Genomic DNA, 25,388 nt, shown 5'->3' with positions numbered 1-25,388 from the left:
CACCCGTGCACAATTGCTAGTTGGGTAGCGCTGAAATGCTCGTTGGGTACCAGCCCTCGTTTAAAGCAGAATCCGAGAGTTGAGTTGGTGAAAACGCATTTAGAAAAAAAAGGTTGCCCGCACTGGTTGATAAACGTACGAAGTCCACAAAAGTTCGTGTCCTCATATTAGTTCCATTGCTATCGAGGTCAATTGCGTATACTCCCGTAGTGGATTAAACTGAAAGCTATCGTTTTTCAACAGCTATAATCGTGAATAATACAGGTTCCTAGTGCGAAAAGCTGAAATTTGCACCAAAGAAACAGAGTGTCAGTGTGTGTGTGCGTGTACTTGTTCGTGGTGTGATCTCTCGTTGCGTTCGTAGTCAGCAGGGAAAATCATTTCAGTGTGCGCTCGTGTGCATTTCTGTGTGTGTGTGCATTTTAAACGGGCAAATATATTGTGCGTGCGTGTGAAAGAAGTGAAGTAACGGCAACATATACCAGCAACGTAGCAAAAGAGCGATCGAGTGGAGCAGAAGGAAGGAGCAACCGTAAAAATGCATACGTTCAGTGAGACGGGTGCAGGAGTACCTGCATTTCTGGCGAAACTGTGGCGCCTGGTCGAAGACACCGAGACGAACGATTTGATATCGTGGAGCACGGTGAGTGGGGCTCCTATTTGTTGTTGTTGTTGTTGTTGGGTTTTGCAGTGCACTCCACCACCACCAGTCGTACCGTGATCAGAAATGGAGAATGAAAGTGTGTTGTGCTGTTTGCTAGTATGCGTACGGGTCCGATACTCGTTGTTCGTGGTTTTAATACCCTTCCTAATGGTCGCATAACTCACCTTACACATGTATAGAGCAGCAGCAGATAATCCATGTTCATTCCGCACGTTCAGTTTTCACCCCGTGCCAGTGTGTGTGAGTGTGTGAGTGCAAGTATAGCATGTGTTGAATCGGTCGCAGTAGGCCTAACAAAAATGGCCGCCGTTTGTATGTTTTGTCGAAATAGATTTAATCGCGGTTTCGTTCGTCGTGTTGTCGCGCCCGCCGTTCCGCGGTCATTGCCGTGGACAATGATGATGATGATGATTTCTCGCATCCCCCTCCCGATTCATTCGATTGATTCATTCTACCGAACCACCGTTCATTGTATTAGTTGTTTTTATTTTTTCAATTCTATTGGTGTGAAAATGAGTGGAGGGGATTGTGTGATAATTAGCGCATTGCTGCTGCAATAGAGTAACACACGCGCGCGCGTATACGAAAACAAAGCAACAGATGATAAATACAGAGTCGTGCGTCGTATGATAGCAATTTGCAGGTCACAAATTAATTTCCTACCTTCGTGAAATTTTAGACGATCATTCAGTCTCGCTCAATAAAAGCGAATCAAAATCGTCCCCAAAAAAAAAACGCGCTACGTCCACAACGAAGCAACCGTCGTCATTCGCCGTCAATTTGTCCTTCGATGGAGGTTGTTTCTGTTTTGCCGTGCCTGTCTCTATGTGCGTGCGCCGGATTCTGATTGTGTGTGCGTTCAATCGTAAGCGGCCGAGCGAGCGAGTGTGTGCGTGTATGTATCGGAACACAGCTTGTACGTCATGTCGACAGCGCTCACCACCCCACCCAGCACGTATTCCACCCAGCCAGGGTACCATCTTGCAGGTCGTCGTTTCGTGTTTTGACGTGTCCACACCAGAAGGTTTACTTTCCCTTTGCAGAGTTTGTATTTCCCGTCCGGGCAGATGTACCGGTGCCACTTTTCATCACTTCAGAACGCAGATCGATTTCCGGCGATTGTCGTGCCGCACGCTAGAAGTAATCCAAAATATAGGGATGAAAATTTAACACCCATATTCTGCTAGTAGGCTGTGAATCCCGAGGTGGCCGTATTGTGATATAATTGCACCGCGTACAAAGTTTGTTACAGTGTGGGCCCCCGGAATTGCGTTTGGTGGATCGCCGTGTGCGCACCAGGATACACGTGTGTATGCGCGCATTTATTGCCTCCGTTGCCTTTACGTAACGCGCCACTGCGTGTATATTTGATTGTTATTTATTATTCACGGCGGTAGCCGCAGCGGGGCCAGTAGCGCGGGATCGATTAACTCCAGCCGGGCACTAGCCGCTCGAACTCTGGACACTAGTATCGTAGAACAATTGTCGCACTCGTAACAATGTTTGTGCAGCGGCGTGCAAGCTTTTTTGCATGGGAAGAGAATTTCGATTCAGCATTTATCTAGCTGAACTCTGTTTGAGCAATTGGTTGATACTAGGTGCTTGGTAACCCGGTAACAACATCATTCTTCCAGAGCAGGCTCTGATCAGTGTCCCGAAAGACGAAAATCTGAACAGCTAAAAAAGTTGAACAATTTTCAGTTTTGGAGGGCATTGGTTTTGGGCAAAATTGGAGTTAATTTTTTTCGCTTCAGAATACGCCAGCAGTTATCCCGATGGTGGTCAAAACAGGAAGAATATGATGGTTAAGGCACTTGACGAGGGCTTAGGACTGATGTCCCCTACGGTAGTTGCTCTTCAGAGTCCTATCCGTGTGGTTAGATCAACTGCAGGCTCAAGAATCAAGATTGCAGGCTTATACCTAGTTTCCTGAAAATCAAGAAAAAGATGAATTAACCGACTGTGGCCTAATTGCCCAACCTAGATCCTTTAAAATCTAAACAAATTTCGACTTTTTATGAGAATGAAGCCTTTCTGCTTCTACTACTTCTTCCATAAAATAACAAAAACTCGAACAGTTGCGTTAATGAGCAAATATGTCCAAACAATGACAGAGATAGACAATTTCATTTTCAATTATCGAGAAAGTATTTTAACAGCGCCATCCCAAATTGAGTCTGCCACGCCTTTCAAGCGTCTATCCATGTGGGCGACCTAAACCAATTTCTGGTGCTCGGGATTGACCACCCAGAAATTGATCGATTTTCTGGGGTTCAGGTTTCTGTTTGGTACCTGAGATTTGATTAACATCGAGGTATTTTAACGGTTTTGTATCCTTTTTTTTTATTTTTCTCAAGTGTTTTAATTTGAGTAGTTCTTCTATTAAAAGTTCCAATTGATCTACCGATAATGTCCTTCAAAGCTTTGATCCTAAAGTACTGGCGAAAGTAGAAATAAGCTATTATACAATTACTTTCTACATTTTGAAAAGTTTTCCTTCCAACTTGCAAGTCAAGCTTTGCTGTGTGCTCTCTTATGTCCACTCGATTTGTGCACATTATAATTACACTGCAATTCTCTGTACTTTGGCCTTGTAGAAATGTGAATTGTCACGCCATGACCCAGGCACACACACACACATTCACAAATCGATCAATCGATATATCGACAGGAAAGCACTATCCAAGGAGGCTATCTTACAGTTGACCGTTGGTTTGGTTGGTCAGGTTGCTTGCTTGCCTACTCGGAAAGGTGTATCCTTGGTAACCGCGAAATTGAAAGTCATTAAAAGACAGCCCAGCCTCTAGCTAGTAGAAGTAACCGGGGTGTGGGTAACACGGATTACTCAAGTCTTGCCTAAGTTTATCCGATCGCACTAATTATCATTAGTAACGTCATCCCACACAGCTTTCCGGTTTTTGTATTTTCCCGACGCCCCCACGTCAACGGAAAGCAACTAACACCAGCAAATACAGCATCCATCCTCAGGTGCACAGTTCGATTAGCACGTCATGTTATTCTGCAAATCGGCTAACAACAATTGTGCGAATATTTTCATGACATTGGAGTACGATTGTATCGTATAAATAAAACAAGTATTCAATATGGTATCAAATGGCCGTTCTTGCTTGTTGAGGGGGGAGGGCATATTGTGAAATCTTTTCTAAGTACAACAACATAATCCCAGGCAGCACTTATTCAACCAATGTTACATTCCAACATTCTAGGTTTCCTTGACTAAATTTTACCCACAGCGTGATTTTCAAAAGGTCCTGTTCGATGCGAACAAGGAGGCAGGGTTTGTCCAGTTGGGATTTGATACCGGGCCAGTTCGTGTTAGGCAACTGGCGTCGTTACCACCGTGCCATCGGGCCGGGTCTCTTGTGTCTAGTTTTATCCTCAATTTGGGCCAACTATTATCTTTTTTATCGCTTCATACAGCAAATGAATCTCTTTGGAGATTAAAATTTTAAACATAAAACTAAAATAACGGAATCAATTAAATAATCCGGTACAAACCGGTTTCGGTTGTATGAATGATTTAGTCACAAGAGAGAATGAATTTATATATATATATGTGTGTGTGTGTGTGTGTGTGTGTGTTTAAAAGCACTAATTTATGCACAGAGTTAGCTTGGCTTTTAGCACTATTGATAAGTAGTGTGTAGAAAAAAAAGAATGGAAAGGAATCAAATCCGTCGAGCAGAATACGAAATTCGACTTTGTATCGTACCCGCGCGCATGAAAGAACCCGGGCCGCGAGAAGCGTTCGGCGGCGGGGTTTTGTTTTTGCTCGTTATGTTGTTTTTCTCGTGGATGGCTTTCAGCAAAAAGTCCTCAAACGCTTCCCCCCACCCAACCCCACCAGAAAGACCTGTTACTGGTTGGCTGTGATTTTATTATTGCCCCGACGAAGATAATCATTTTAATGGGTAGCGACCGAGCTCCACTCTCCTCCCGGTTCGGCATCTCCCCCCTCCCACCCCGAGGGTTGTCATCGTCGGGCCACCTGCACACCCACTGTACCTCAGCCCTCCTCCCACTCGCTATTACGCTGTCGCGCTGTGCGTACGCACAACGACACATTGGCACAAGGCTTCAACCGGTTGTGTTTCTTTTGCTGTGCCGTTTTTTCTCCAATAACGCTCGCGCGATCCGCGTGTGTGTGTGTGTTCGCGCGTTGGTTTCTGTGTGACACGGCGCGGTATATGTCCTCAGCTTATATTGTGCGCTTTTAGCCTCAATATAAATAGTCTTCTCCTGTCGCCGCACCATCCATCCATATATGTTTTGGACGCGTATGTTGTGTTGATGTCACGAATGTGTGCCCCGTATGGTGTTGTTCGCTCGCCATCACATCGACAACCAAGCAATAGAGCGCCAACCGACCGTTGGCTAAGTGGCCCACCAGTACAACCACCACCACCACCACCACTTCGGACAGAATATTTCTGCCCTCTGCGCGCCTTCGGTCAACGGACGTTTCAGCGAAAAGAGATTGCGCTGGTGCTTGGTTGGTTTCTTTGGCGATTTTGCTCGGCGGCTTATCTCACCTAATGGTTATGCTGCCGTTTTGCTCTGTAGGTATGTGTATGTGTGCCCTGAGCAGAAGGCAAAATATTGCCAGCGTAAGAGGAAACACCCGATTTCACTCCCCGATATCACAATTACCATCGAGACCACGACGACGACGGTGACGGCGTATGCGTATGGATGCGTGTTTTTGAATGCTATAATTGTTGTGCTATAAAGCCATACCCTACAGTCAGCGAACCGTGCGGTCGGCAACAGGATCGAGATCATGCTCATGATGGAACGCACTTATCAGTTTGACGATCCTTTCTCATGGTCACAAGATGAAAACATATGAACATACATTCGTCTCTGACCAGAGGCAACACGTGGATGTGGAAAGTTTAAAACCCCTGCATTTAGGGAGGATATTGAAGGAAGCCCTCAAAGGGTATCGATCGAAAGGATGAATTAATTAAACCAAATGCGAGCAACAACGTCCTTGTTGGGGTGGGATCCGGCAAGGACTTCAGGTTATGGCGCCTAACAGCGCAATATAAATACGTTGCTATTTATTTCAAAGTCTGGGAAAATATCTGCGACTTTTTGTCTAGAACCGGGGAGCGCTTAAAAGAATCAACCGTTTTCATAATCAAATGATCGATTAATTACGAACGTACGTAACAGCTTCGAACGTGATTATTAAGAGTACAAAAGAAACGGTGGAACTTTATGCTTTATCGATTTTTTGGGATGCGATTGATAAATTTATTTGAAAGTTGTGTAATGCAAACATACGAAAAAGGGCATTTAGAGCATTGACGAATGATTGAATACTTTGAAAACTATTTAGAAAATTGGAATTGTATGTTATGCAAAAAATAATTTCAATTAATTCTTGCCGCAATCGAACAATTCAGAGATTCGAATGAATGACGATAGAATTGAAAAAAATGTTTCCTCCAAATTCTTAACCAGCTGGAATCAAATGAATACTGCTTCATTTAGTACAAATAGCCTGGGGATGTGTTTTCGTCCTGCTATTTATAGGTGCCTTGACTTAGTATACCCATAGCTCGATAGTCGCGTGAAGCCTAGGGAGACTATTCTCCTCAAACATCTCTTTACGTTGCTATAAATTGCTCCGAAAGAGGCTCCCAATTTGTAGGCCCACCAGAAAATTACTTATCATCCTCACACGAATTAACAACATGACTTTCGCTAATTATTGGTCGGCTGACGCGTAGTAGAAGTCGGTTCCTTTCCCATATCTCGGTGTACAGTTTTTGTCTCTAGCTTGTTGTATTACCGTCTCATGTGTCAACATTTCGCGATTACCAGCAGCAGCGGACAGTACGGCGCGATAAAGCAACGTTCGTTTTCATTTTTGGTAGGCTCCTTTCCATTTTTCAATTTATCTCGCTGTACAATCTAATAATGCAGGAGAGGAGGAGCTCCCCCTTGTCGAAATGGTGGCTACAATCTTGTACAGGCAGAAAGTTATACATTTGCGAGTTTGGGGAAAAAGGTGATAAGGGATGGCCATTTTTGTTGCTGTTTTGTTTTAAAAATATCAGCATCGTGCGCGATAAGCGGAAATCGTGATTTAATCTTCCAGTGATTCATAATACCGGAGCGCGCGTGACCCTTGGGAAATGGAATAAAACTGCCTGCCGATCAAAAATGCCGGCTGGAGCAAATCAAATATGAAGAACGTCAATAAATGTTGGAATGATTTCCCCCTCAATTACCCGACTGCAGCATTTCTGTAATCTGTTGAAGATTTTTTGTTGTTGTTGCTCTACTAACGTTGCTTTTTTGTATTCCTTTTTTTCCTTTCCAGGATGGCCGGAGTTTCATCATACAAAATCAGGCCCAGTTTGCCAAAGAACTGTTGCCCCTGAATTACAAACACAACAACATGGCGAGCTTTATTAGGCAGCTGAATATGTGTAAGTGAAAGCATTCTTTTTCGAAATTGTATGAAGCTTTCAGTACGGAAAACTATCATTGCAAAACTTATCCAACACAATTCGAATTTTCCACTCGTACAGATGGTTTCCACAAAATCACCTCCATCGACAATGGCGGTCTGCGGTTTGACAAGGACGAGATGGAGTTCACACATCCCTGCTTCCAAAAGGATCACCCGTACCTGCTGGAGCACATTAAGCGTAAGATCGCGACATCGAAGCAGCAGCAACTGCAGGCACAGCAGCAGATGGAGGACAAGAGTGCGCTGAAGCTGGAAGCGGTCAGCCGTGTGCTGAGTGAGGTGAAGCATATGCGCGGCCGGCAGGATACGCTCGATTCGCGCTTCCAGACGATGAAGCAGGAGAATGAGGCACTGTGGCGCGAGATAGCTATCCTGCGCCAGAAGCATCACAAGCAACAGCAGATTGTCAATAAGGTGAGCGCATCCCCGTACTCCGAAGGATGATTTCTGTCTGTTTATGCACGCTCTGGCTCATGATGAATTTATTAGGACTTAAGTGTTGTGTGGCTTTGATGGAGAGGGAGTAGACACTTTATTCGGCTTGGTGCAGCAAACGGCAGCGAACTTCTCAACCCCCCCTGCCCTCCGGTGAGAGAGACGCAGCGGTATTTGAATATTTTAATTTTATGTTGATATTATCATCCCCTCACGGTGAATTTTGTCTACCCACATCCCTGCGTTGGGAAGGGTTGCCGCAAGCGAGCGGCTGTCGCTGTTTCGTGGGGGAAAGAAATCCTTTTTCCTAACATATGAAAGTAAGTTATTTATTTATTCGCCGTTCGACACTGTGCGCCCGTGTCCGGCACGGAATTATCCGGCTTGTGCGCCCGTGTTGTGGTGGGTTCTGTTGCTGATGTGGCAGCCAGGTATGAAGTGTTGCGAACCACACCAACCAGCGGTATGTCGGTCGTACCTTTGGAAGCGCTAGCCAACGGGGCGTATAAATTTTTGGACGAATAATTCTTTAGATAGTAGGTAGAACTCAATAACACACACCAACTGTCCTTAAATATCCATCCTTCTTGGACCCGGGTGGTTTTAGCAAACCAAATGCGCAGCAATGGTTTGGATGGAACAAAATTATAAAAACACCCATCTTTCCTTTGGAACATTACTGCTGTCGTCCCTAGACGCCTAAAACAACTGTACATCGTCGGTGGACCTCGGGAAGTTTATGGGGGCCTACATTGCTCTGTGTGTGGCATAATGTTCTAAGAGCTTCTTGGGCTATACAGCCAAACCATCCCTTGTTCGCTTAGCTCAACCTTCATTGTCTCGTGCAAAAGATAGTAAACTATACGATGAGCCGCAACCATAGAAGAAAGCAGACGATCCCAATCGAATCTCGCGCGTACAAACGGTGCCGGTCGTAGCAATCGAAGCAATAGAAAAGCATAATAATGCTGTAAATGATAAGAACCAAACGATTTATAGAATGGAACAAATGACAACAATCTCTGTGTGTTTTCTTCTCTTTCAGTTGATACAATTCTTGGTGACGATCGTGCAACCGTCCCGCAGTGGACTTGGCTCTATGGGCAATGGCAGCAACAAGCGTCGATTCCAACTAATGATCAACGATGCCCCACAGCAGGCAAAGGTAAGGTTTCACTGGATTGCGAAAGAAGTAACACATATAGGGTAGTAAAACATATCGAGCCAAGTTTCGCCACTTCCTCCTCGGCGTGCAATAATAGCCTGGAGAATGGTGGTGGTGGTTTTGCATTCCGAAGGGGAGGTTATAGATTTTTCCTTGAAGCTTGTGATTCTGACCGGCCGTTGTCGCGGTGCAAGTGACCGTGCTCCGTGTTATGCTGATGCACACCACAGAATAGCTATCAATAAATGTGCTTTAAATCCGTTGTGTGTCTCCATTGAACGGCCGCCGCCGTCACAAGTCTTGCCAAGTGGTGTGTATGTTACTGTATATTGTACCGCCACATTTTCGAATGTCCCGCTCGGCGCTCTGCCTACTAATTAATGGTGATTTGCGTTAAATGGGCGTATTTGTCGTGGTGGCAGTGCTGGGCCGGCGTGGATGGACCGAACGTCTCCGTTCGATCATCGATAATTCATGATCCGCCACAGCAGCACCAACTTATCCATCCACAACCACCTACCTCCTCCATTGGGTAGTACTTGGGCGGTGCTGTATGGGTCTCATGGATAAAGCAACAATCCTATAGTCCGCTCTGTGCCGTTGACGAATTGTTGTGGACGCGTAATGGATATTAGGGCACACTGAAGCCCTGTTTTCCTAAAGAAAAGGGGTGTGTGTGTGGTACGGCGGCGCGGTACAGTGAGATGAGATCGATTACACATACACACCGCAGAAAATGACGCTTTCCACCATCCATCACCCTTGGTCCTCGAGCGCACCTTACAACTCCGGGGTTGTGCTTGTTGCGAATTGCTCTTGCTGTTATGAACAACCTACTAAATCATTTTATCTTGTCCGTGTTTCTTTTTTCCTGTTCTTTTTTTGTTCTATTCTATTTTAGCTGAAGAAATCGGATTACGACGATGGCGCAACAATCGAGGAACTGAACGAAGCGCTCGAGGAAGTAGCGTACGCAAATCAGCAAGAATTACTGTAAGTTGATGCTCGTCAGCAAGGGTTGTGCTCCTGCTTCTTTAGGTTTTTGTTTGTTTTAGTTCGATGTTGTTACTTCTTTTTAATCATGTGCTGCTACTTTGGTAAATTATTTGGCTGAAAAAAACTGGGGGGGGAAAAAAAACGGAACAAATGCCTTTCGAAGGCTTTCCGTCTCTTTAATACCTTACCGTAAGGGTAGATGTATCTTCGGTCCGTGTGTGGACACACCGGTGTACCGTCATCGGGTAAAGGTTCTCTCTTATGGTGAAAGAGATTTTTTTTTTGTTCGAGCTACTTGTATCCAGGTGTCCATGGTTACCACTTGTATGTAATTGATGTAATTTAATCATTTGGTCCACTACTAGTACACCATACTACACGCGCCATTAGGCGATCGTGTTTAGACCAATGGTTGTGGGGCGTACGAGAGCGCTCGCCACAAGGTGTATTTTTTAAGGTTTTCCCATGGTTTTCAACAGTTGTTACAATTTTTCTATTAATTCGTCCCACTGTTTACTGATGGATGATTTAACGGCTTCCAACGCATTTTTCGTATTTAATAATTCTAGCCGTCAATAAATGGTGGGACGAATTCAAAATAAATTGGGAAAATCTATCAGCGGTATCAGGGGAGCAGCATCACGCTCTAAAGCTCAACTGTATCCAATTGGGGGTTGCCCCTCAACAGCTCTTTACGATATCATCCAAAAACACTTGCAAATTTGGTAGTGTTGATGCTGGTTCTTCTGCTATTCGGGTTGGGCAGGATATGAGTGAAATTACTGTTCGTGTTGTTTTTTCCCCCATTGTATTGGTTGTGTAATATGCATGCCACTTATGTTGTCGTCGCCGCTCTTTCACTCTTCGGATGTTGTTCTACCGTGTATTTTGTGAGTTGGGAGTTATAACCTACATTATGATTTAACTTTTGCATGAAAGTTTTCCATCATCTAACGTTGCATTTCTATCCTTGCAGTTGTTTAGTATATGCTTATACACTTACTTCAGCTAGTTTGCGTAGTGTTGCTGAATATTTGACATGCAGTTAGTTTGCGTAGACGCTGTAGGCATTTAAATAACAATCCCTTATTTCTATTAGTAGCTTTACTGCTTTTCGTAACAGCTATGTGTTTTGTAACAAAATTTGTTACTAGTAAAAGGCTTGCCATAAACTGTGTTTTAAACCATCGATTGATCGGTGTCTTTCTCTGAATGGCGTAAATAAGTTTAAGGTCGCAAAAGTATTTCCCCTTTTTCTTTCTGCTGCGTCACTGAATGTACACAATCGCTGGTAGTTCGTTTTTGAATCAATCGTTAACTTTTTTCGCGATCCCGGACTCCGTTCTGTTGTCTGTCTATCGATAGGATTGTGTTGTGATCGGATAGTTATTTTTCTTTTCTTTTTGTTGTTGCTTTTGTGGTTGTAGCTTTTCAACGTACGTTACTTGCCTCTTTCCTTTTCCTTCAGGTCAAAGCAAGACAAGAGCAAGAAACACGTTATTCCCATCATAACCACCGGTCAGATTGTTCGCACGTCTCGTACCGCTGAAGATGATTCGGGAGCTAGTACTGCTTCGGGTTCGTCCGGGTCCGCCGTGGTCGGGAAAGGCACAAAGCCTAGTAACAGTGTCGGTGGTAGCAGTGGTGGTAGCGTGATCTTTAAGAAGCTCAATGGTGTTAGCATTGTTAAGAAGGATAAAAACGCGCCAAGCGGTGGTGATCAAGCAAAGAAGGGGACCAGGTAATAACACGCAAAAGCGAACCGATGCGAATGAACACGCCATGTAATACGTTTGATAAATTCCTCAATACTGCTTGTTCCTTCCCCCCCTTTTTTTTTTTGGTTCCTGTTGTGTAATTTTGCAAATGAAACTGGGTTTATGGGGTCGCAAAACAGTCATCCTTAGATCTTAAATCTAAGTACAACTCTGTACACTTTAGCTTAACAACATTTGTGTGCATCTCGAGTTTATTTATGTTTCTGATAATTGGACGTTTGTTTTCCGACACTATAAACCTTTTTGTTTACTGGTGGCTTACACACCCGTCTGTTGGTTGCAATTTTTTTTTGGTGATATTTGATAGTTTTGATTCAATTTTCCAACTAATCGAAGCAGTGATAGTGCGTATATCGGCCGATGTTTTATTTGATTTAAACAAACAATGATCAAATTGTTTATCTAGGTGAACAATGTCCGTTTTCTCCTGTGTAGTGTTGAATATTCAATTGGACTTCTAGCATATGCCTAATGTGTCATCATGTCGACATCATGCCCATCATCATTATCATGCTATTGTAACATTGCATTCATTACTTCTCAAACCGTTTTCCTGCTCATTTGCGAGAGTAGTTTTACATTTTTTTCACTAATTTATAAGAAGGTCGCTCGACCAAATTGGCGTACTTTTCAATATTTTGGCGTGAGATACACGAACTGTTTCTATATATGCTCGTTTTATAATATCTAAAGCTTGAGATTTGAGCTCCTTTTTTAATAATAAGCGAATCCCTCCCGATGCCCTCCTGTGAGGGGATAAATAGACTGTCATTGTCCAAAGTCTATGACGTCCCCCTTAGCGTGCCTAAAGGGAGGCATTTGCGCGTGTAGGCACAAAACAAAAACATACACAGGATGACGACGAAATGAAGACGACCTCCTGCGAAGCATCTATATTAAACAAACACAAAACTGCACCAAACTAACCAACCGTGTGCAGACAGACAGGAGACTACTGTACGCTAGGATCTGGTCCTCGTTTTTCTGCACTGCATCCTCGACCCCCTCCTCCTCCCCCTCCTCCTGGTACGTCGAGTCGACGGGCAGGATGGATTGATGGGATGGGTAGATAGGATGAAGCTTTAGAATGAGAGACGAACAAGAGAAAAACACCCTCCCCCCAAACGCATTCAAAATTGCGCTGCTCTCTCTCTCTCCCAGATCAGACGAGCGCGCGCGGAGAGTTGGAGCTATGCGAACGATTGATTGATAGAGATTTTCCATTCTGTGCCGACAGGAATTCGGAAATACCGGAGGTTAGCTCACCGATGTCGATGCCGGAGCGGTCCCCTTACCATCGCACGGCGACGCCGTCCATGTCCGGTGGTAGCAGCAGCTCCCGGAGTAGCAACAGCAGCAGTGGAAGCGGTGTTGGCGGCGGCGACGGCGGCGGCGGTGGAGGAGTTGGATCATTGAACTACAGTGGGGGAAATGAAACGATTGAGGAAATATTTTCCGAATCACCAATCCCGTTCCGTAGTGCTGGTGGCGATGCTGGACAGAGCGGATCGCCGGTGACGTCAAGGGTTGGTAAAATGGACACCAGCGATCAGGATCGGCAGCCAAAGTATGCAACACGCTCCAGGAATGTGGGTGAGCGTGGCCGAGGAGGTAACAATGTGCCGGCCAACTTAATTCAGCTTATCGAAAGCACTATCGATGGCGAGGAGCTAGAGAACCGCTACGGTGAACCGCTGGAGGAAGAGAACGATGACGATGAGCACGGATATTTGGTCGATCATGTGGACGAGATAGATCCGACGATCGTGCAGCTGTACAATCAGGAGAACGATAATGAAATGATGCTAAACACACCCATGGTGATCAAGGAGATGGAAAAACAGCAGCAGCAGCAGCAGCAAAAGCAACAAAAGCAACGCCAGCAAGTTGGAACCAAACGTGGAGAGAGTTTGTTGAAAGGAAACGGCGCAGATAATAGACGCAACAACGAACGAGGACAGGCAATATCGAATGCGCCCCGTTCCCAGGGCAGAAGTCTGCTCTCTTCTGTTGCGAATCCTCCGTCCAAGGCTGGTGGAAGTGGATTAAAATCTTCCAATCCAACTTCAGCGCCAGAAATTCCGTCTCTGATTATGACCCGCGGCGGTAAAAAGCTGGCTATGGCAAAGAAGCAAGCAATCTCCACCAACGAACAGCAGCAGCAGCAGCAGCAACAACAGGAAGACGCATCGTCGCCCGGACCATCCGGATTCAATCAGCGAGATCAACAGCTGAACGTTAACATTGCTAATACGCCCTCACCATCGTCCGTTGCTTCGGACGGTTTGTCGTTCGCCTCGGACAACAACGGTTACATTGCAGCGACCGACATTGTGCCCGGCGATATATTCGAGGACAGCAGCGATCACAAAGGTGGTGGCATTGTAAAGAATGAGAACAATCCTTCTCCGATGCTTAGCAGCGGGTTTAACTTCATCGACGGCGGCTACTACAATCCGAACGTGAACATCACGCAGATGAAGGCTGGTCGGCAACAGCAGCAGCAGCAACAGCAGGTGCAGGCACCGCAGAACAACCAGCAGCAACAGCAGCAGTCGTCACCTTCGGTTAGCCAAATGCTCCACGGGGAAGATGCAGAGTACGACGAGAACTCGCTCGATTCGTCGCTACTGCTCAACCGAGCCTCATCCCAGGCGGGCAACGGCGACACCACGGATCAGCAAATATCCAAGTTTGTCAGCAATGATCTAGACGTGTCCCGTCTGAACACGGTGTTAGTATTTTTGTTGTTTGTTGCAAATCTCGTGGTTTTGGGGTGGGGTTGTGTTCCCGTTTGGCGAACCCCCTTTCGATTACTACCATCGCATCAACACCAACACCGGGTCGCTCCGTGGACACGTTTCCTTTATTAATCTGCTTCGCAACACCGAGCTTTTCACCCAGTTTTAGGATCTAGAAAATATTTTTACACCTCTAAGCGATTGTGCAAACCGCAAAGAATAGCGCCAACAGTTTCGCCCATCATCATATGCTTAGGGCGGTGTCGCTTTACCTCGACTTTGCTATGCTCCGTGCAATGTATGCAATTTTGATGCATCATCTATTGTGAATGCTACTTCAAAGATGAATTAGTGTTTTCCTCCACTGCGCTTTACGATCTGTTTTTTTTGTGTTTATCTCCCTTGCCTTGCTTTTCCTTCTTGTTCGTTGGCCCATCTTTCTTTGTCTGTACTCGGTGTGATCCGCAAATGGTACTTAATTGATACCGTAATAAGTAAGTTTGTCTACTTGTTATCGTTATTGTTGCCGTTATTTAATAATGTTTTTTTTCCTCATTTTTACAATTCTATGTGTAAAGGGTAAAATGATACCTAAACTTACAATATGATTCGAAAGGTCTTTTATAATAAGTGTCAAGTAAGATATACACACAATTTTCATGTGCGGTTTCATGTTCCATTCGCATTATATTCATTCATTTTTTTTTTTGAATCATTCCATCAACAAACTATTGGGGCCTATAGTGTGAAAAACCATTAAAACATAACTGTTACAGTTCCCACGAGCTCAGTTAAGCAAAAGCTCAGTCCGAATGAAAATTGTGGTGGCAGAGTAAAGCGCACAGAAGACAAAATTTATGTATGAGAAAAGCATTTTCTAACCACGAAGCAATTAGGTGTTTGAGCTCGGTAGCGCGGCGCCGCATTACACACGCGGTGTGCTGCGTAAACCGCTAAGCATGATTGGCGATATTAATCGAAGGTGGTTGCGCCTCTCTTTCTTCTTCCTTTCTTCCTTTCAATGTTTTTATTTCTTTCTCCCAAATGTGTGCCGTGATTTGGGTGCCGGCGCCACATATTGATCTGTGTATTTGCAGGGCCGAGTATGGGCAGCACATCGACTCGGTACAGAACGACCTGGAATCGCTGAAGGAGCTGCTCAAGGGCGAAGGTTACCAGCTCGACGCTAACGCACTGCTCGGGGTAAGTTTGAGTGACTGGTGATGGCAGATTTTGTTGTGTGGAGGGAGAGGAGGGTTTTTTGCTTCGATTGATGGAAAGGAAACGAAAAAGGGTGAAAGCAAAAAAGAAAATTAGGAAAACGAATGCGCTAGCAAACATAAAGCCGCAAAGCCTAGTACGGACCTAGTACGGTGGGGATGGATCGAGCGATCGATCGAGGCTAGTAATAAATGTTTGCTTGTTCCACGATGAGCCTTTGTGAAGCGCGCGCTTTGTGACTAATTTATTCATATGCATTCTCGCGATGATAAATCACACGAGATAAAGTCACGTCTCATTACAAAATTGGATAACCAAAAGAATGCTGATTGGCCTATAGTTTGATGGAACGCAAAATTTCGATTCTAAATCTCGCTCAATGAGACGGATAATGTCTTATTTTAATTTAAATTGATACTTTGGATACAGTTCTATTCTAAGACGCAGGAAGATAGGTAAAACATCATTTTTTCCATTCATTACCATTAGGTGTATCTTCTTCTTCTTTGGCACTACAACCTCGAGAGGTCTCGGGCCTGCCATTTCTGGCTTTCTGTGACTTAATTTTACCCGTAGAAAGGTAGTCAGCCTTACGTACAGGGAGGCGGTCTGGATGTTATTTGAACCCCGGCCCTGCCGTGTAAAGGGCCACCGGACCGCCCACAATTAGGTGTATACAGTGATCGAAATTTTTATAAGCGCATATCAATTTTTTGTTTTATAAAAAATGAAGCAAAAGATATGAGATGCTCTTTTAGTCAAGTGAAATACTGATTAAGCCACAAAATTAACAGTACCTAGCTGAGGCTTAAAAAATGTGCCTGCGCTTATATTAAGTTCGCTCACCGTAGCTAAGCGACGTTTCGAACGATGCTCTACTTAAAACAGTAGGAAAGATTATTATTTAGAAAATCTTACCTTTTCCCCTTCGCTGTGTACTTGCACAGCGCATTGTGTTTATGTTGGTTATCGTTATGTTGGACCGATGTGCGATCCCCATGATCGATACAATACTTTCAGCTTTTCACGATGGTTTCGATTCTCCAATCCTGGTAAAATATTCTCCTAACTGTCTGCGGATGGTCAAATCCAACAATCGCTCTGGAGCTGTTGCTTTTTTTTTTGCAACAATCTTGATCTTGATGATATATTTTTCATGCTCGTAATGTTTTTCTTCTTTCTTCCAATTATATATTACCTTAAACAACACAAAAATTCAACCTTTATCCATCAATTCCAACTGGACGCCAAATGGTGTGGTACCAAAATGCAAACAAAAACAACCCCGTTACACTTTCAATTGGAATTGAATGGTGTTGGTATTTATCAAAAAAAAAAAATGAATTAAATATCCTCACAAACTTCTTCAACAAAATGCACCGATGGTGGTGGTGACTGATATTTTTGACGATATTGATGCTGATGCTTATTGATGATGATGATGATGGTCGAGCATGCTATATCTCCCAAACCATGCTGCTCTACCACGAACTCTCAACACCATCACCGCTGAACCTCCTGATAATGAATGGCAATTCCCACACTGTACCGATGTGCCCGACTCCGAAACACATCTTACTACGTGTGTGTGCGACTGAATAACGTAAAATTAAAAAAAAAAATGAAAATCGGGACACGTACATAATGTTCAATGCAATTCGTGTTCAATATGAAACTCAACTTTATCCACCTGTGAATACAACTCACACGACTCCACCACAACAGAACGCATGCTCTACCGCACCTCCGTTCGGACGCGTGTACTTCCCGTCGTGCCCGTTCGATCTGGATACCATCAATAAGGTTAGAACCGATGTAAGCATACACAGCCCATAGTTTGTAAGCCGCGACACGTATGAATGAAAGGCCGTGAAAAGCATTGTAAATCTAACTGTCCGAATTAAGGGTACGGAACCAAAGCAGTATAGTGGGTTGTGGTGGTGGTGGTGCACTTCGCGATCATCGAGGACGATCGCTAAGCCAACCCATTTCCCACTTTCTCTTTCTTTACGCGCAGAAGAAAATGCGCGCTTATCTGTAACATTCTTTTGTACTCAGTTTTAAGAATTTACCACCACACAAGTACTTGCTTCTTGTCGATACGAAACTCGAATTACATTCCATCGCTCATGTTACACCTGCGCGTATGTGGTTTTGCTTCATATGCGAAATCATATCACTCTATCGGTCTATACTGACCCCTTCCCCCAAAACACCCTTCAGTTAGTATATGTATTTGCGTGCGTGTGCGTATGATTTGTATGATGCATAAAAAATTCATCCTCTGGCATTCTTCCGGCCCGCCTGCCCTCCCCCCCCCCCCCCCCGCGATTGCCGCCGATCGTGTTTGGCCGCTTTCTTTTGCAGCTATTCAACAACAACGAAGACATGCTGGGTTACGACTTCCCGATGAACCTGCCGGACATGATGACCGACGATCATCAGCAGCAGCTGTTACAGCAGCACCACCAGCAGCAGCAGCAGCAGCAGCAAGCACAAACGTTGTCTCAGCAGCAGCAGCAGCAACAGCAGCACCATCAGCAGCAGCAGAGCAACAACAGCAGTGAAAAGTCTGCCCCATCCAGCAGTCCGACACCCGGTACGTAGTCGGTAGACAGTGCAGCGACCACGCCTGTCGACCACTTACTTTAATATTGTTAATTGTGTTTTTTTTTCTCAATAATCTTAAACCAAAATGGCAAACAATTACAGCAAGAGGGGGTTACAGAGGGGGTTGCTAAGGGCGTAGTGGTAATTTTTTTTTCGTTGTTGGTTTTTTACCCCCATCTTTATGGGCATTTTTAGTACAATTGATCTAAAAATGAAGATGGATTTTTTTTTCTTCTATAGAATAACAACGAAGGGAGTTTCTGCTTATTTCAGATGGGGGGGTTTTTTGTAAGGGAGAAGCACGAAAGTTTCTCCCTTTCGAATAGGACACCAATACCTGCACAAAACATAGTGCACAGAAAAAGCAACTGAGCCTCGGAAAGGGATGCTTGCCCGCACGTACTGTTCCCCACTTCCTTTGCATCCGTTTTCGTGGTTCGGTTTCTTTTTCTGGCATACCTGTTGGGGTGTGCAGGTGGTAGGTAGCGTTCTAGGCACCTGAATCGACTGACCTTTTCATCTCTCAGTATGAGGCCGTACTAGGTAAAATTAAAATAATGATACTATAAAGCACTAGGAATCCATTAAGATTGGCTATTTAGTATATAATTCTTGTATAGTGTTTAAAATACTTTTTAAGAAGCAATAGTTTGAATCCTTTTTCCATAAAGAAGGCTTAAAATAATTGTTCAACATTATGGCCTTTTGTTTTATCAATTGGTTGCAATGGCATTGCAATGGTATTGGATTAAAAATGCTAGCAAAATTATGTTCAAGGGGCAAATAGTTTATATTAAAAAAAAAACCGGGCATGGGAAGATCTCAAAGAAATAGTTTAAATCTTGTGTTCCATTCATCCACAGTCAAAGCCTCCCCAAAGTTCGTGTAAACAATTTCACATCAAGGTGTCAATCAATATCAGTTTTGGTGCCGTGTTTTCTTCTCATTAGTATGAAATGTCTCTCTTTTACTACCTATTCTCTTTCAGTTCCCGTGACAGAAGCGAAAGAATCCCCATTTTAAACCTCGAATCATCTCGTTACTCTAATCACAGTCAAAGCCCCAAGTCTAATCAAACCCAACGCACATGTTAACCGAAACTTCAACACAAAAACTCTCTTCTAATCACAACAATCTGACCTTCTTCCTTTCCCACAGGAATGTCTGTTGCGATGCAAAGATATGGTTGATAAGTTGATAAACAGAAGCATAATGGAAATTGAGAACACTGAGATAAAAAAAAGAGATAGGAGGAGGATTGTGTGTGTGTGTGTGTGTGGGCATGGCAGGATTTAAAATCTTCGAATCGCGAGCTCAAATGCAATAATGCGTGCAGGCAGTGCAGAGCATCATGAATGGTGATGGCAACATAACACATGGTTTGCGCCGTGCATTGTCTACCAAATAACACCACATCACGCGCGCTCTAAGCGTGTGTGAGGCAACAAACATCAATGAGCATAAAGTGCATGGTGATAATGGTCTGCAAAAAGGCAAACAAAAACAAAGCAAAAAAAAAATGCAAATGCAAAACAGAGAGTAAGAATGATGATGGGCGATCCATGTAGTCGTTATCACCAATCGTGAGCGAGAGATCAGTTTTTGGTGCACGCACTGTATCAGCGGGAAAAGGGCCTTCGAGTTTCGGTTCCGTACTGTGGTTTCCTGGTGTTCTTCCGGTCGTTGTCATTGTTGTTCCGCGATCTAATCTGATGGTTCTGGTGGCCAAACGCAGAAACAAAAAAAAAACAAATGTAAAGGACACACACCGATGATGTTTGATCCGCCCCGATTGCTGTGTTGGCGCGTAGCTGCCGAATGCTGTCGTGGCGTCTGAGAGCGAGAGGGAAACTTGGCTGCCGACGCCGTCGTTGTCGTTATTTGTGGGGCTACTACTTCTCCTGTGCGATTCGAGCGATTGCGTGTATGTGCGTAAATGGGCGAGCGAGAGAGAGAGAGAGAGAAATAGATAGAGGCAGGCAAGAAAAAGGGGATCAGGCGATGGTGCGCAAATGACACGCGAGTCAAGCCGCGGGGGCGCGATGATGTTCTGCCAAAACGCGTTTGTGGGCTATCCCTCAAAAGAGTCTCAGTCACCCACCTGTGCAACAAGGTACTGTTGTTGTTACGCTTCTTCCAATTCAACTCTATTCCACGGGCGCGAACGGGGATCGCGGGCGAACCGGGGGGGAGTTTTCTTTTCGTATTTTACTATACTCATATAAATACCATAAATATATAGTACACATGTTAAATTATCTAGCCAACCAAACTGTACACACATCCACGATGTTGCTCTACACTCCTTCACTAACATGCGCCCTCGAACATACGCTCCATCCATCTGTCCATCAAATCGCTGACGCGCTTACCCTATCCTATTCCACTAAATTTGCATTTTCACTGTTTTCCTGTTTTTTTCTTTCTCCTAAGTACTGTTTCCACCTGTTCCACACGGGAGGAGGGAGTGTAGAGAAACATGCAAGAGGGAATATATAGTCACTAGAGAAGTTTAGTTTAGTAGGTTTAATACAGCAGAACGTGCGCGTGTTAAACAGTGTTGTACGAGGTGTGTTCAAGAAAGTAAGGGATAGTACTTTCTCCCACATACTTCAAAGATTTTTTTTAAGTACAAAAATACAGTTTAATTGTAGAGTAGAGCTCTACGATACAGCTCCTATCTTACAAACATTCCCAGTTCCTTCTTGAACGTCACCTCGTATGTGTGTGTGTGTGGTGAATGTTTGGAAGCTGTTGTGTGGCGTGTGAATGGGCTCCCGTGTACTGGAGTGTGTGCTTATGTGTGTACTTACCGGGTTTACTAGGTCGCAACAGAAAACAATCAAAGCATCCACATGATTCAAGCAATGGCTGACGACGCGAGATCAATAACAAGCTACTACGATTTATTGTCGGTTGTTTCAAATCGAACATTGCTTCATTCGTGTGGGCACTTGTTGGTTTAAGCCTGGTAAACACTGTAAATGTGTGTGTTTGTATGGATGCTGTGTGAGTGAAATGAAGACACGTGGGAAGCATAACGAAAGGATAGAACAAAAGGGATGGGATAAGAGGGGGAGTGGGATTGGTGGAGAGAAGGGGGCAGGGGGGGGAAGGAAGTAAAAACGGGGTAATTATTTTGCCAATTGGATGGGATTATGTCAAAATGGGGGGGGGGGGGGGGGATGCTAAATAATTGTTTAGTTGTTAAGACATGAAAAGTTGTGGTTTTGGGGGTGGGAGGGAGGGGTGGGTTTGGGTGATGTTTTTGGAGTTGGGGGGAGGGGGATGTGGAAAAAGGAAACCACGTTAGAGGTGTATTTGCCAAAAGGTGATTGTGCGAATGTGTGTCTGTTTATTTGTGCGATGAGCGTTTGTTCGTATGTGTGCGATGTTAGAATGCTGAGACACAATGGCTAGGAGCTTTTTGTTATACATGCCAGGATTATAGAGTAATAAGGAAATGCGTACTAACACTTACACACCCAAGTCGAACCGTCGTAATGCCGTTACTAATTTTCTGTTTCTCTTGACCGTTTCTTTCTTCTGTATCTATCCCGTTGTTGTGTATGAAATCTGCACAAATTATCTGCCGTGAATTACTGCTACCGCAACCACCACTACTACTACTACTGATCTGTGAACTGATCTGCCCGTCGGACTGATATGCGCCGTATCGAATCGATTCTGTTGTTGGTTGGTGTTGCGCACCAACAGGAGGACACATTTCACCTGTACCGTCTGCACACACCCAGCTTATGACGTTCAAGCTGAACGGTGGTGATCCCGTCGGTGGAAATAACAACCTGCCGAATGGCATTCTTGGCATCGGGCTGCACGGCAACGGTGGTAATGGCGGCATGCACGGTATCAACGGAAACGGCCACATTAACGTGGGAAACGGTGTCATCGGTAGCGGTAGTGGTACCCTGGGCATTGTGTCGGGCGATTACATCGATCTGAACGAGCTGCTGAACATGGACGCTCACTGCGGTGGAAACGATGATGAGCATTCGCTCGTCGCCTAAACCACCAGCCAGCAGTACCAGCATTTCTGCCGATGTTCTTCAATTATTGCATGTCGATTAGCAGTTACTACTACTGTGACTACCCTTCGACCGTTTGCGACTCTTGCCGTTGTGAAATCGTCTATATGAACAACCAACAACTACTCCTATGATCTATTTGGCAAAAAAAATGTGTGTCTGTGTCTGTGTGTTATGAATGTCAACGCCCGTTTCCCCGACACCACCAACCCCCACATCCACCGCTCATCAGCAATTCAGCTCGGCCCCCTGTTTTGCTCGGTCCCCCCCCAGCACAGGAAAGCGAGCGAGCGAGCAGCGCTCGATCAGCAGGAGAAGAAGAGGAACACGGATGAACCGGATTGCGCAACAACAAGTGACACGCTGCGCGACCACGCGAAGTACATCGGCAAGCTTAAAGGCCTGTGCGAAAGGCAAAGCACCAGCAAGAAAAACCAAACGGAAACGAACCGACAAAAGAAAGAGGCCATCCCGTGTGAGGTGAGACGATAAAAGCAGTTAGTTAAGTCAAAGCTTTCTGCAACAAAAATCTCCTGCCGTTCAGCAATTTAACAGCCGTCGTCTTTGAGACACCTGTCACGGCAAACCAACAGTAGAGCGAATGCTCCCTTCGTTCTAAAAGATGGATGTTCCGTGTGTTCTGTCTGACCTAACACCATTCCCGGGCGCAAGTCGAACAGTTGTGTTACCCGTTTAAGGGTAGCGAAAACTCTAGACCACGGAAGAATGGTTTTCCGATCCGCCGTTTCTGGTCCCAGAAACGCGATAACTATTAAGACATGGCTCGAAATGTGTGCTTTTTTTTCGCTTGTGTGTAAGCCCAAATGATACGATGGGAAACTATGATTACGAAAGGATCTCTTTGCTCTTAAGGGATGTTTTTTGGGTGCGCCGTTATAATAATAGTGGTCGCTCCAGCAGGAGGACATTTGATTGTTCGATTTTACATCTGCTACCGGTTTCGGCCGCATCAGTCCTCAGGAAAACTTTTTTTTGAGACATTGTGCGCGATACTTCAAATCGAGGCCGGATAAGCTAGTAACAGCAGCAGGGAAGGAAGGATCGATCGTGAAACAAAATAAATTTTAACATAAACAAACGGAAACCAGAGCTCAAAACAAACCCCACAACAGGGACAGTGGAGATGATATTACCGGGATGTGAAACTTTGAAAGTGAGAGCAAACGCAAACGTCCTCGAAGGACACTTATACAGAGGGAAAGCGCAGGGAGGAAATCTACAGCCCTTAAAATTAAAACAGATACATATATGCGGTAATTTGCCGTCACACTTACCCCTGTAGCCCCCCAAAATACAAAGAACGATAAAAGAAGGAGAAAAAAAAGAAGAAAAAAAAAAGAAAACCTCAGGATGCACTTGTTGGGGCTGAGGTAAATGATTAGTATAAGCCCAGGTGAAGGATAACGTTTTGCGTTTAATGTACACAGCTATACAACCACTCCAGGTGTACAAGAGTTAGATGAGATGTAGGTTATATATTTTCTGTTAACATAAACCCGTGTGTTAAGTTTGCTTCCACCAATGAATGGATTTTGAGTTGAGTGTAGTTAAGTTAAGCTGTTTTACGTTTTTAAAATAATGATTCTCCTTTAGCGTTGTATTCGCGCCAGTGTTGTGCGGTTTGGTTTGTGGTAGAGCATAGGAATGTTCCCCGCCGACACGGAAATCGGGGACATGATTTGCAAATTTAAGTTAATTTTCCTGCTCGTGTCAGACAGACATGCAGAGAGTGACATGTGGAAAGGTATAATATACTAGTGTGTAGTGGTAGCGATAGCGATAAATTTGTTATTTTTATATGCGTTCTCCGACCTATGGTTCAAACAGGAAAGCTGTCTTTTCCACAAAGAAACAAGAATTATGTTGCAAACAAAGCAAAACACAACAATATTGTCAGGCAAAAACTGAACTCTACCTTAGCCTGTAAATACACAAGCAGCCACACACACACACACAGACAAAGTGTGTGTGTGTGCCGTGAAGTAGAAGAGATTGTATGAAATCGCGTACCTGAGACATTCAGCGAGTAGAACACACTCACAGTGGTAGACAGAAGAGAGGGAGCGTGTGATGATGGCAGTCGTAGTAGTAGTAGTACTTCGCCGTGTTTGTGCATAAGTTCCCAAGGTCCCCCCGGGGAATATACTTACCCGGGGTTTGGTATACAAGTCAGTTCAGTTCAGTATCTCTTCTACTGCTACAGATTCAAAAAGATGACAAAAGAGAGAGAAAGAGAGAGAGATAGGGCCTCACATACAGCTATATAAAACCTTAGTTGAATTAATCCTGTTTCGAGATCGAGTTTCTTATAGGGTTGTATAATATTTTGCGTATTACTCTTACGTTCTACTAGCACACACGCAGTAGGCGTGTGTGTGTGTGTTTAATATGGTGAAGGAACAAAACACAAGCATATTAATCTTACGGCATACTGTTTCTATGTTACTATTGTCTAGTTAAGTTAGGCTACTAGATCTAAACTCCATGCACGCAAAAAGAAGAAACACGCACACACACACGCGCGCGTACATATAATTAATACTATTTACTACCACTACAAAAACACACCGTTATGTCGTCCCTCCTTTATCGTTTACTATTGTTTCTGTACCCTCGATCGTTATCCTTTCTTTCCTATTGCATTTTTGGGGTGCGTGTGTGTGTGTGTATGCAGTTTGTTGCAAGATTGCGACCGACAATACTGCATTTGTGAAATGGTAACAAAAAAAAAATTGAACGAATCCCCCCCTTTTACCTTTTTACTCCCATTTCCCATTTCACAAGCTGTGTATTATAAAGTGTAAAGTTTTGTTCTCGATAAGTGCTACTGTTTTTTTGTTTCTGTGTGTTTTCTTGTGTTTGATCTACCTCCGCTTAAATTGTTTGAACAAGCATATACTTTTTGAGAAATAATTATCGATTAAACCTATCGTTAGTGTTTTGTTTTGTGCCGATGATTACGATGCAGTACATACAGAGAGAGAGAGAGACAACACTAAATACAAAGAATTGTAGGGCCCGGCCAGATGTGGGCCGCTTTGCTGTAATACACACACTGATACGAAATAATTCAAATTCAGGTATAGGATGTAATATGTGAGTAATGAAGCAAACAGCAAAAAAAAAAGAAGGATTTAATCGCTAAGAACACACTGTATTCTCCCGTTTGAAGTCAAATACACGGTCATATGAGAATTTGCCGC

General features: G+C 44.2%; 1 protein-coding gene across 10 annotated transcripts; it reads left to right on the top strand.

Annotated features, from left to right (window-relative positions):
- Positions 1 to 75: 75 nt before the first annotated feature.
- On the top strand, positions 76 to 25,388 carry LOC118503742 (probable serine/threonine-protein kinase yakA). 10 transcript variants are annotated; one of them, XR_004905208.1, is made up of 12 exons: positions 76 to 643; positions 7,020 to 7,128; positions 7,231 to 7,586; positions 8,653 to 8,772; positions 9,674 to 9,765; positions 11,237 to 11,509; positions 12,784 to 14,280; positions 15,385 to 15,490; positions 17,234 to 17,323; positions 17,876 to 18,107; positions 19,277 to 20,231; positions 21,836 to 25,387. XR_004905208.1 is itself a non-coding variant. In XM_036037374.1 (12 exons), exons 2-12 carry the CDS (start codon positions 539 to 541, stop codon positions 22,144 to 22,146), a joined length of 3,291 nt encoding a protein of 1,096 aa, XP_035893267.1. In that variant the 5' UTR covers positions 81 to 152; positions 244 to 538; the 3' UTR covers positions 22,147 to 25,388. The 10 variants fall into 10 exon arrangements, 8 of the variants coding, with proteins under 8 accessions (XP_035893269.1, XP_035893268.1, XP_035893272.1 ...); XM_036037374.1 differs by lacking the exon at positions 19,277 to 20,231 and having other exon boundaries at positions 81 to 152; positions 244 to 643; positions 21,836 to 25,388; XR_004905209.1 differs by lacking the exon at positions 17,234 to 17,323.

The sequence above is a fragment of the Anopheles stephensi genome, chromosome 2 (assembly GCF_013141755.1).
Source record: "Anopheles stephensi strain Indian chromosome 2, UCI_ANSTEP_V1.0, whole genome shotgun sequence".
Taxonomy (NCBI): Eukaryota; Metazoa; Arthropoda; class Insecta; order Diptera; family Culicidae; genus Anopheles; species Anopheles stephensi.
The sequence above is the reverse complement of the archived record's forward strand: the minus strand, read 5'-3'. Positions and strand labels throughout refer to the sequence as shown.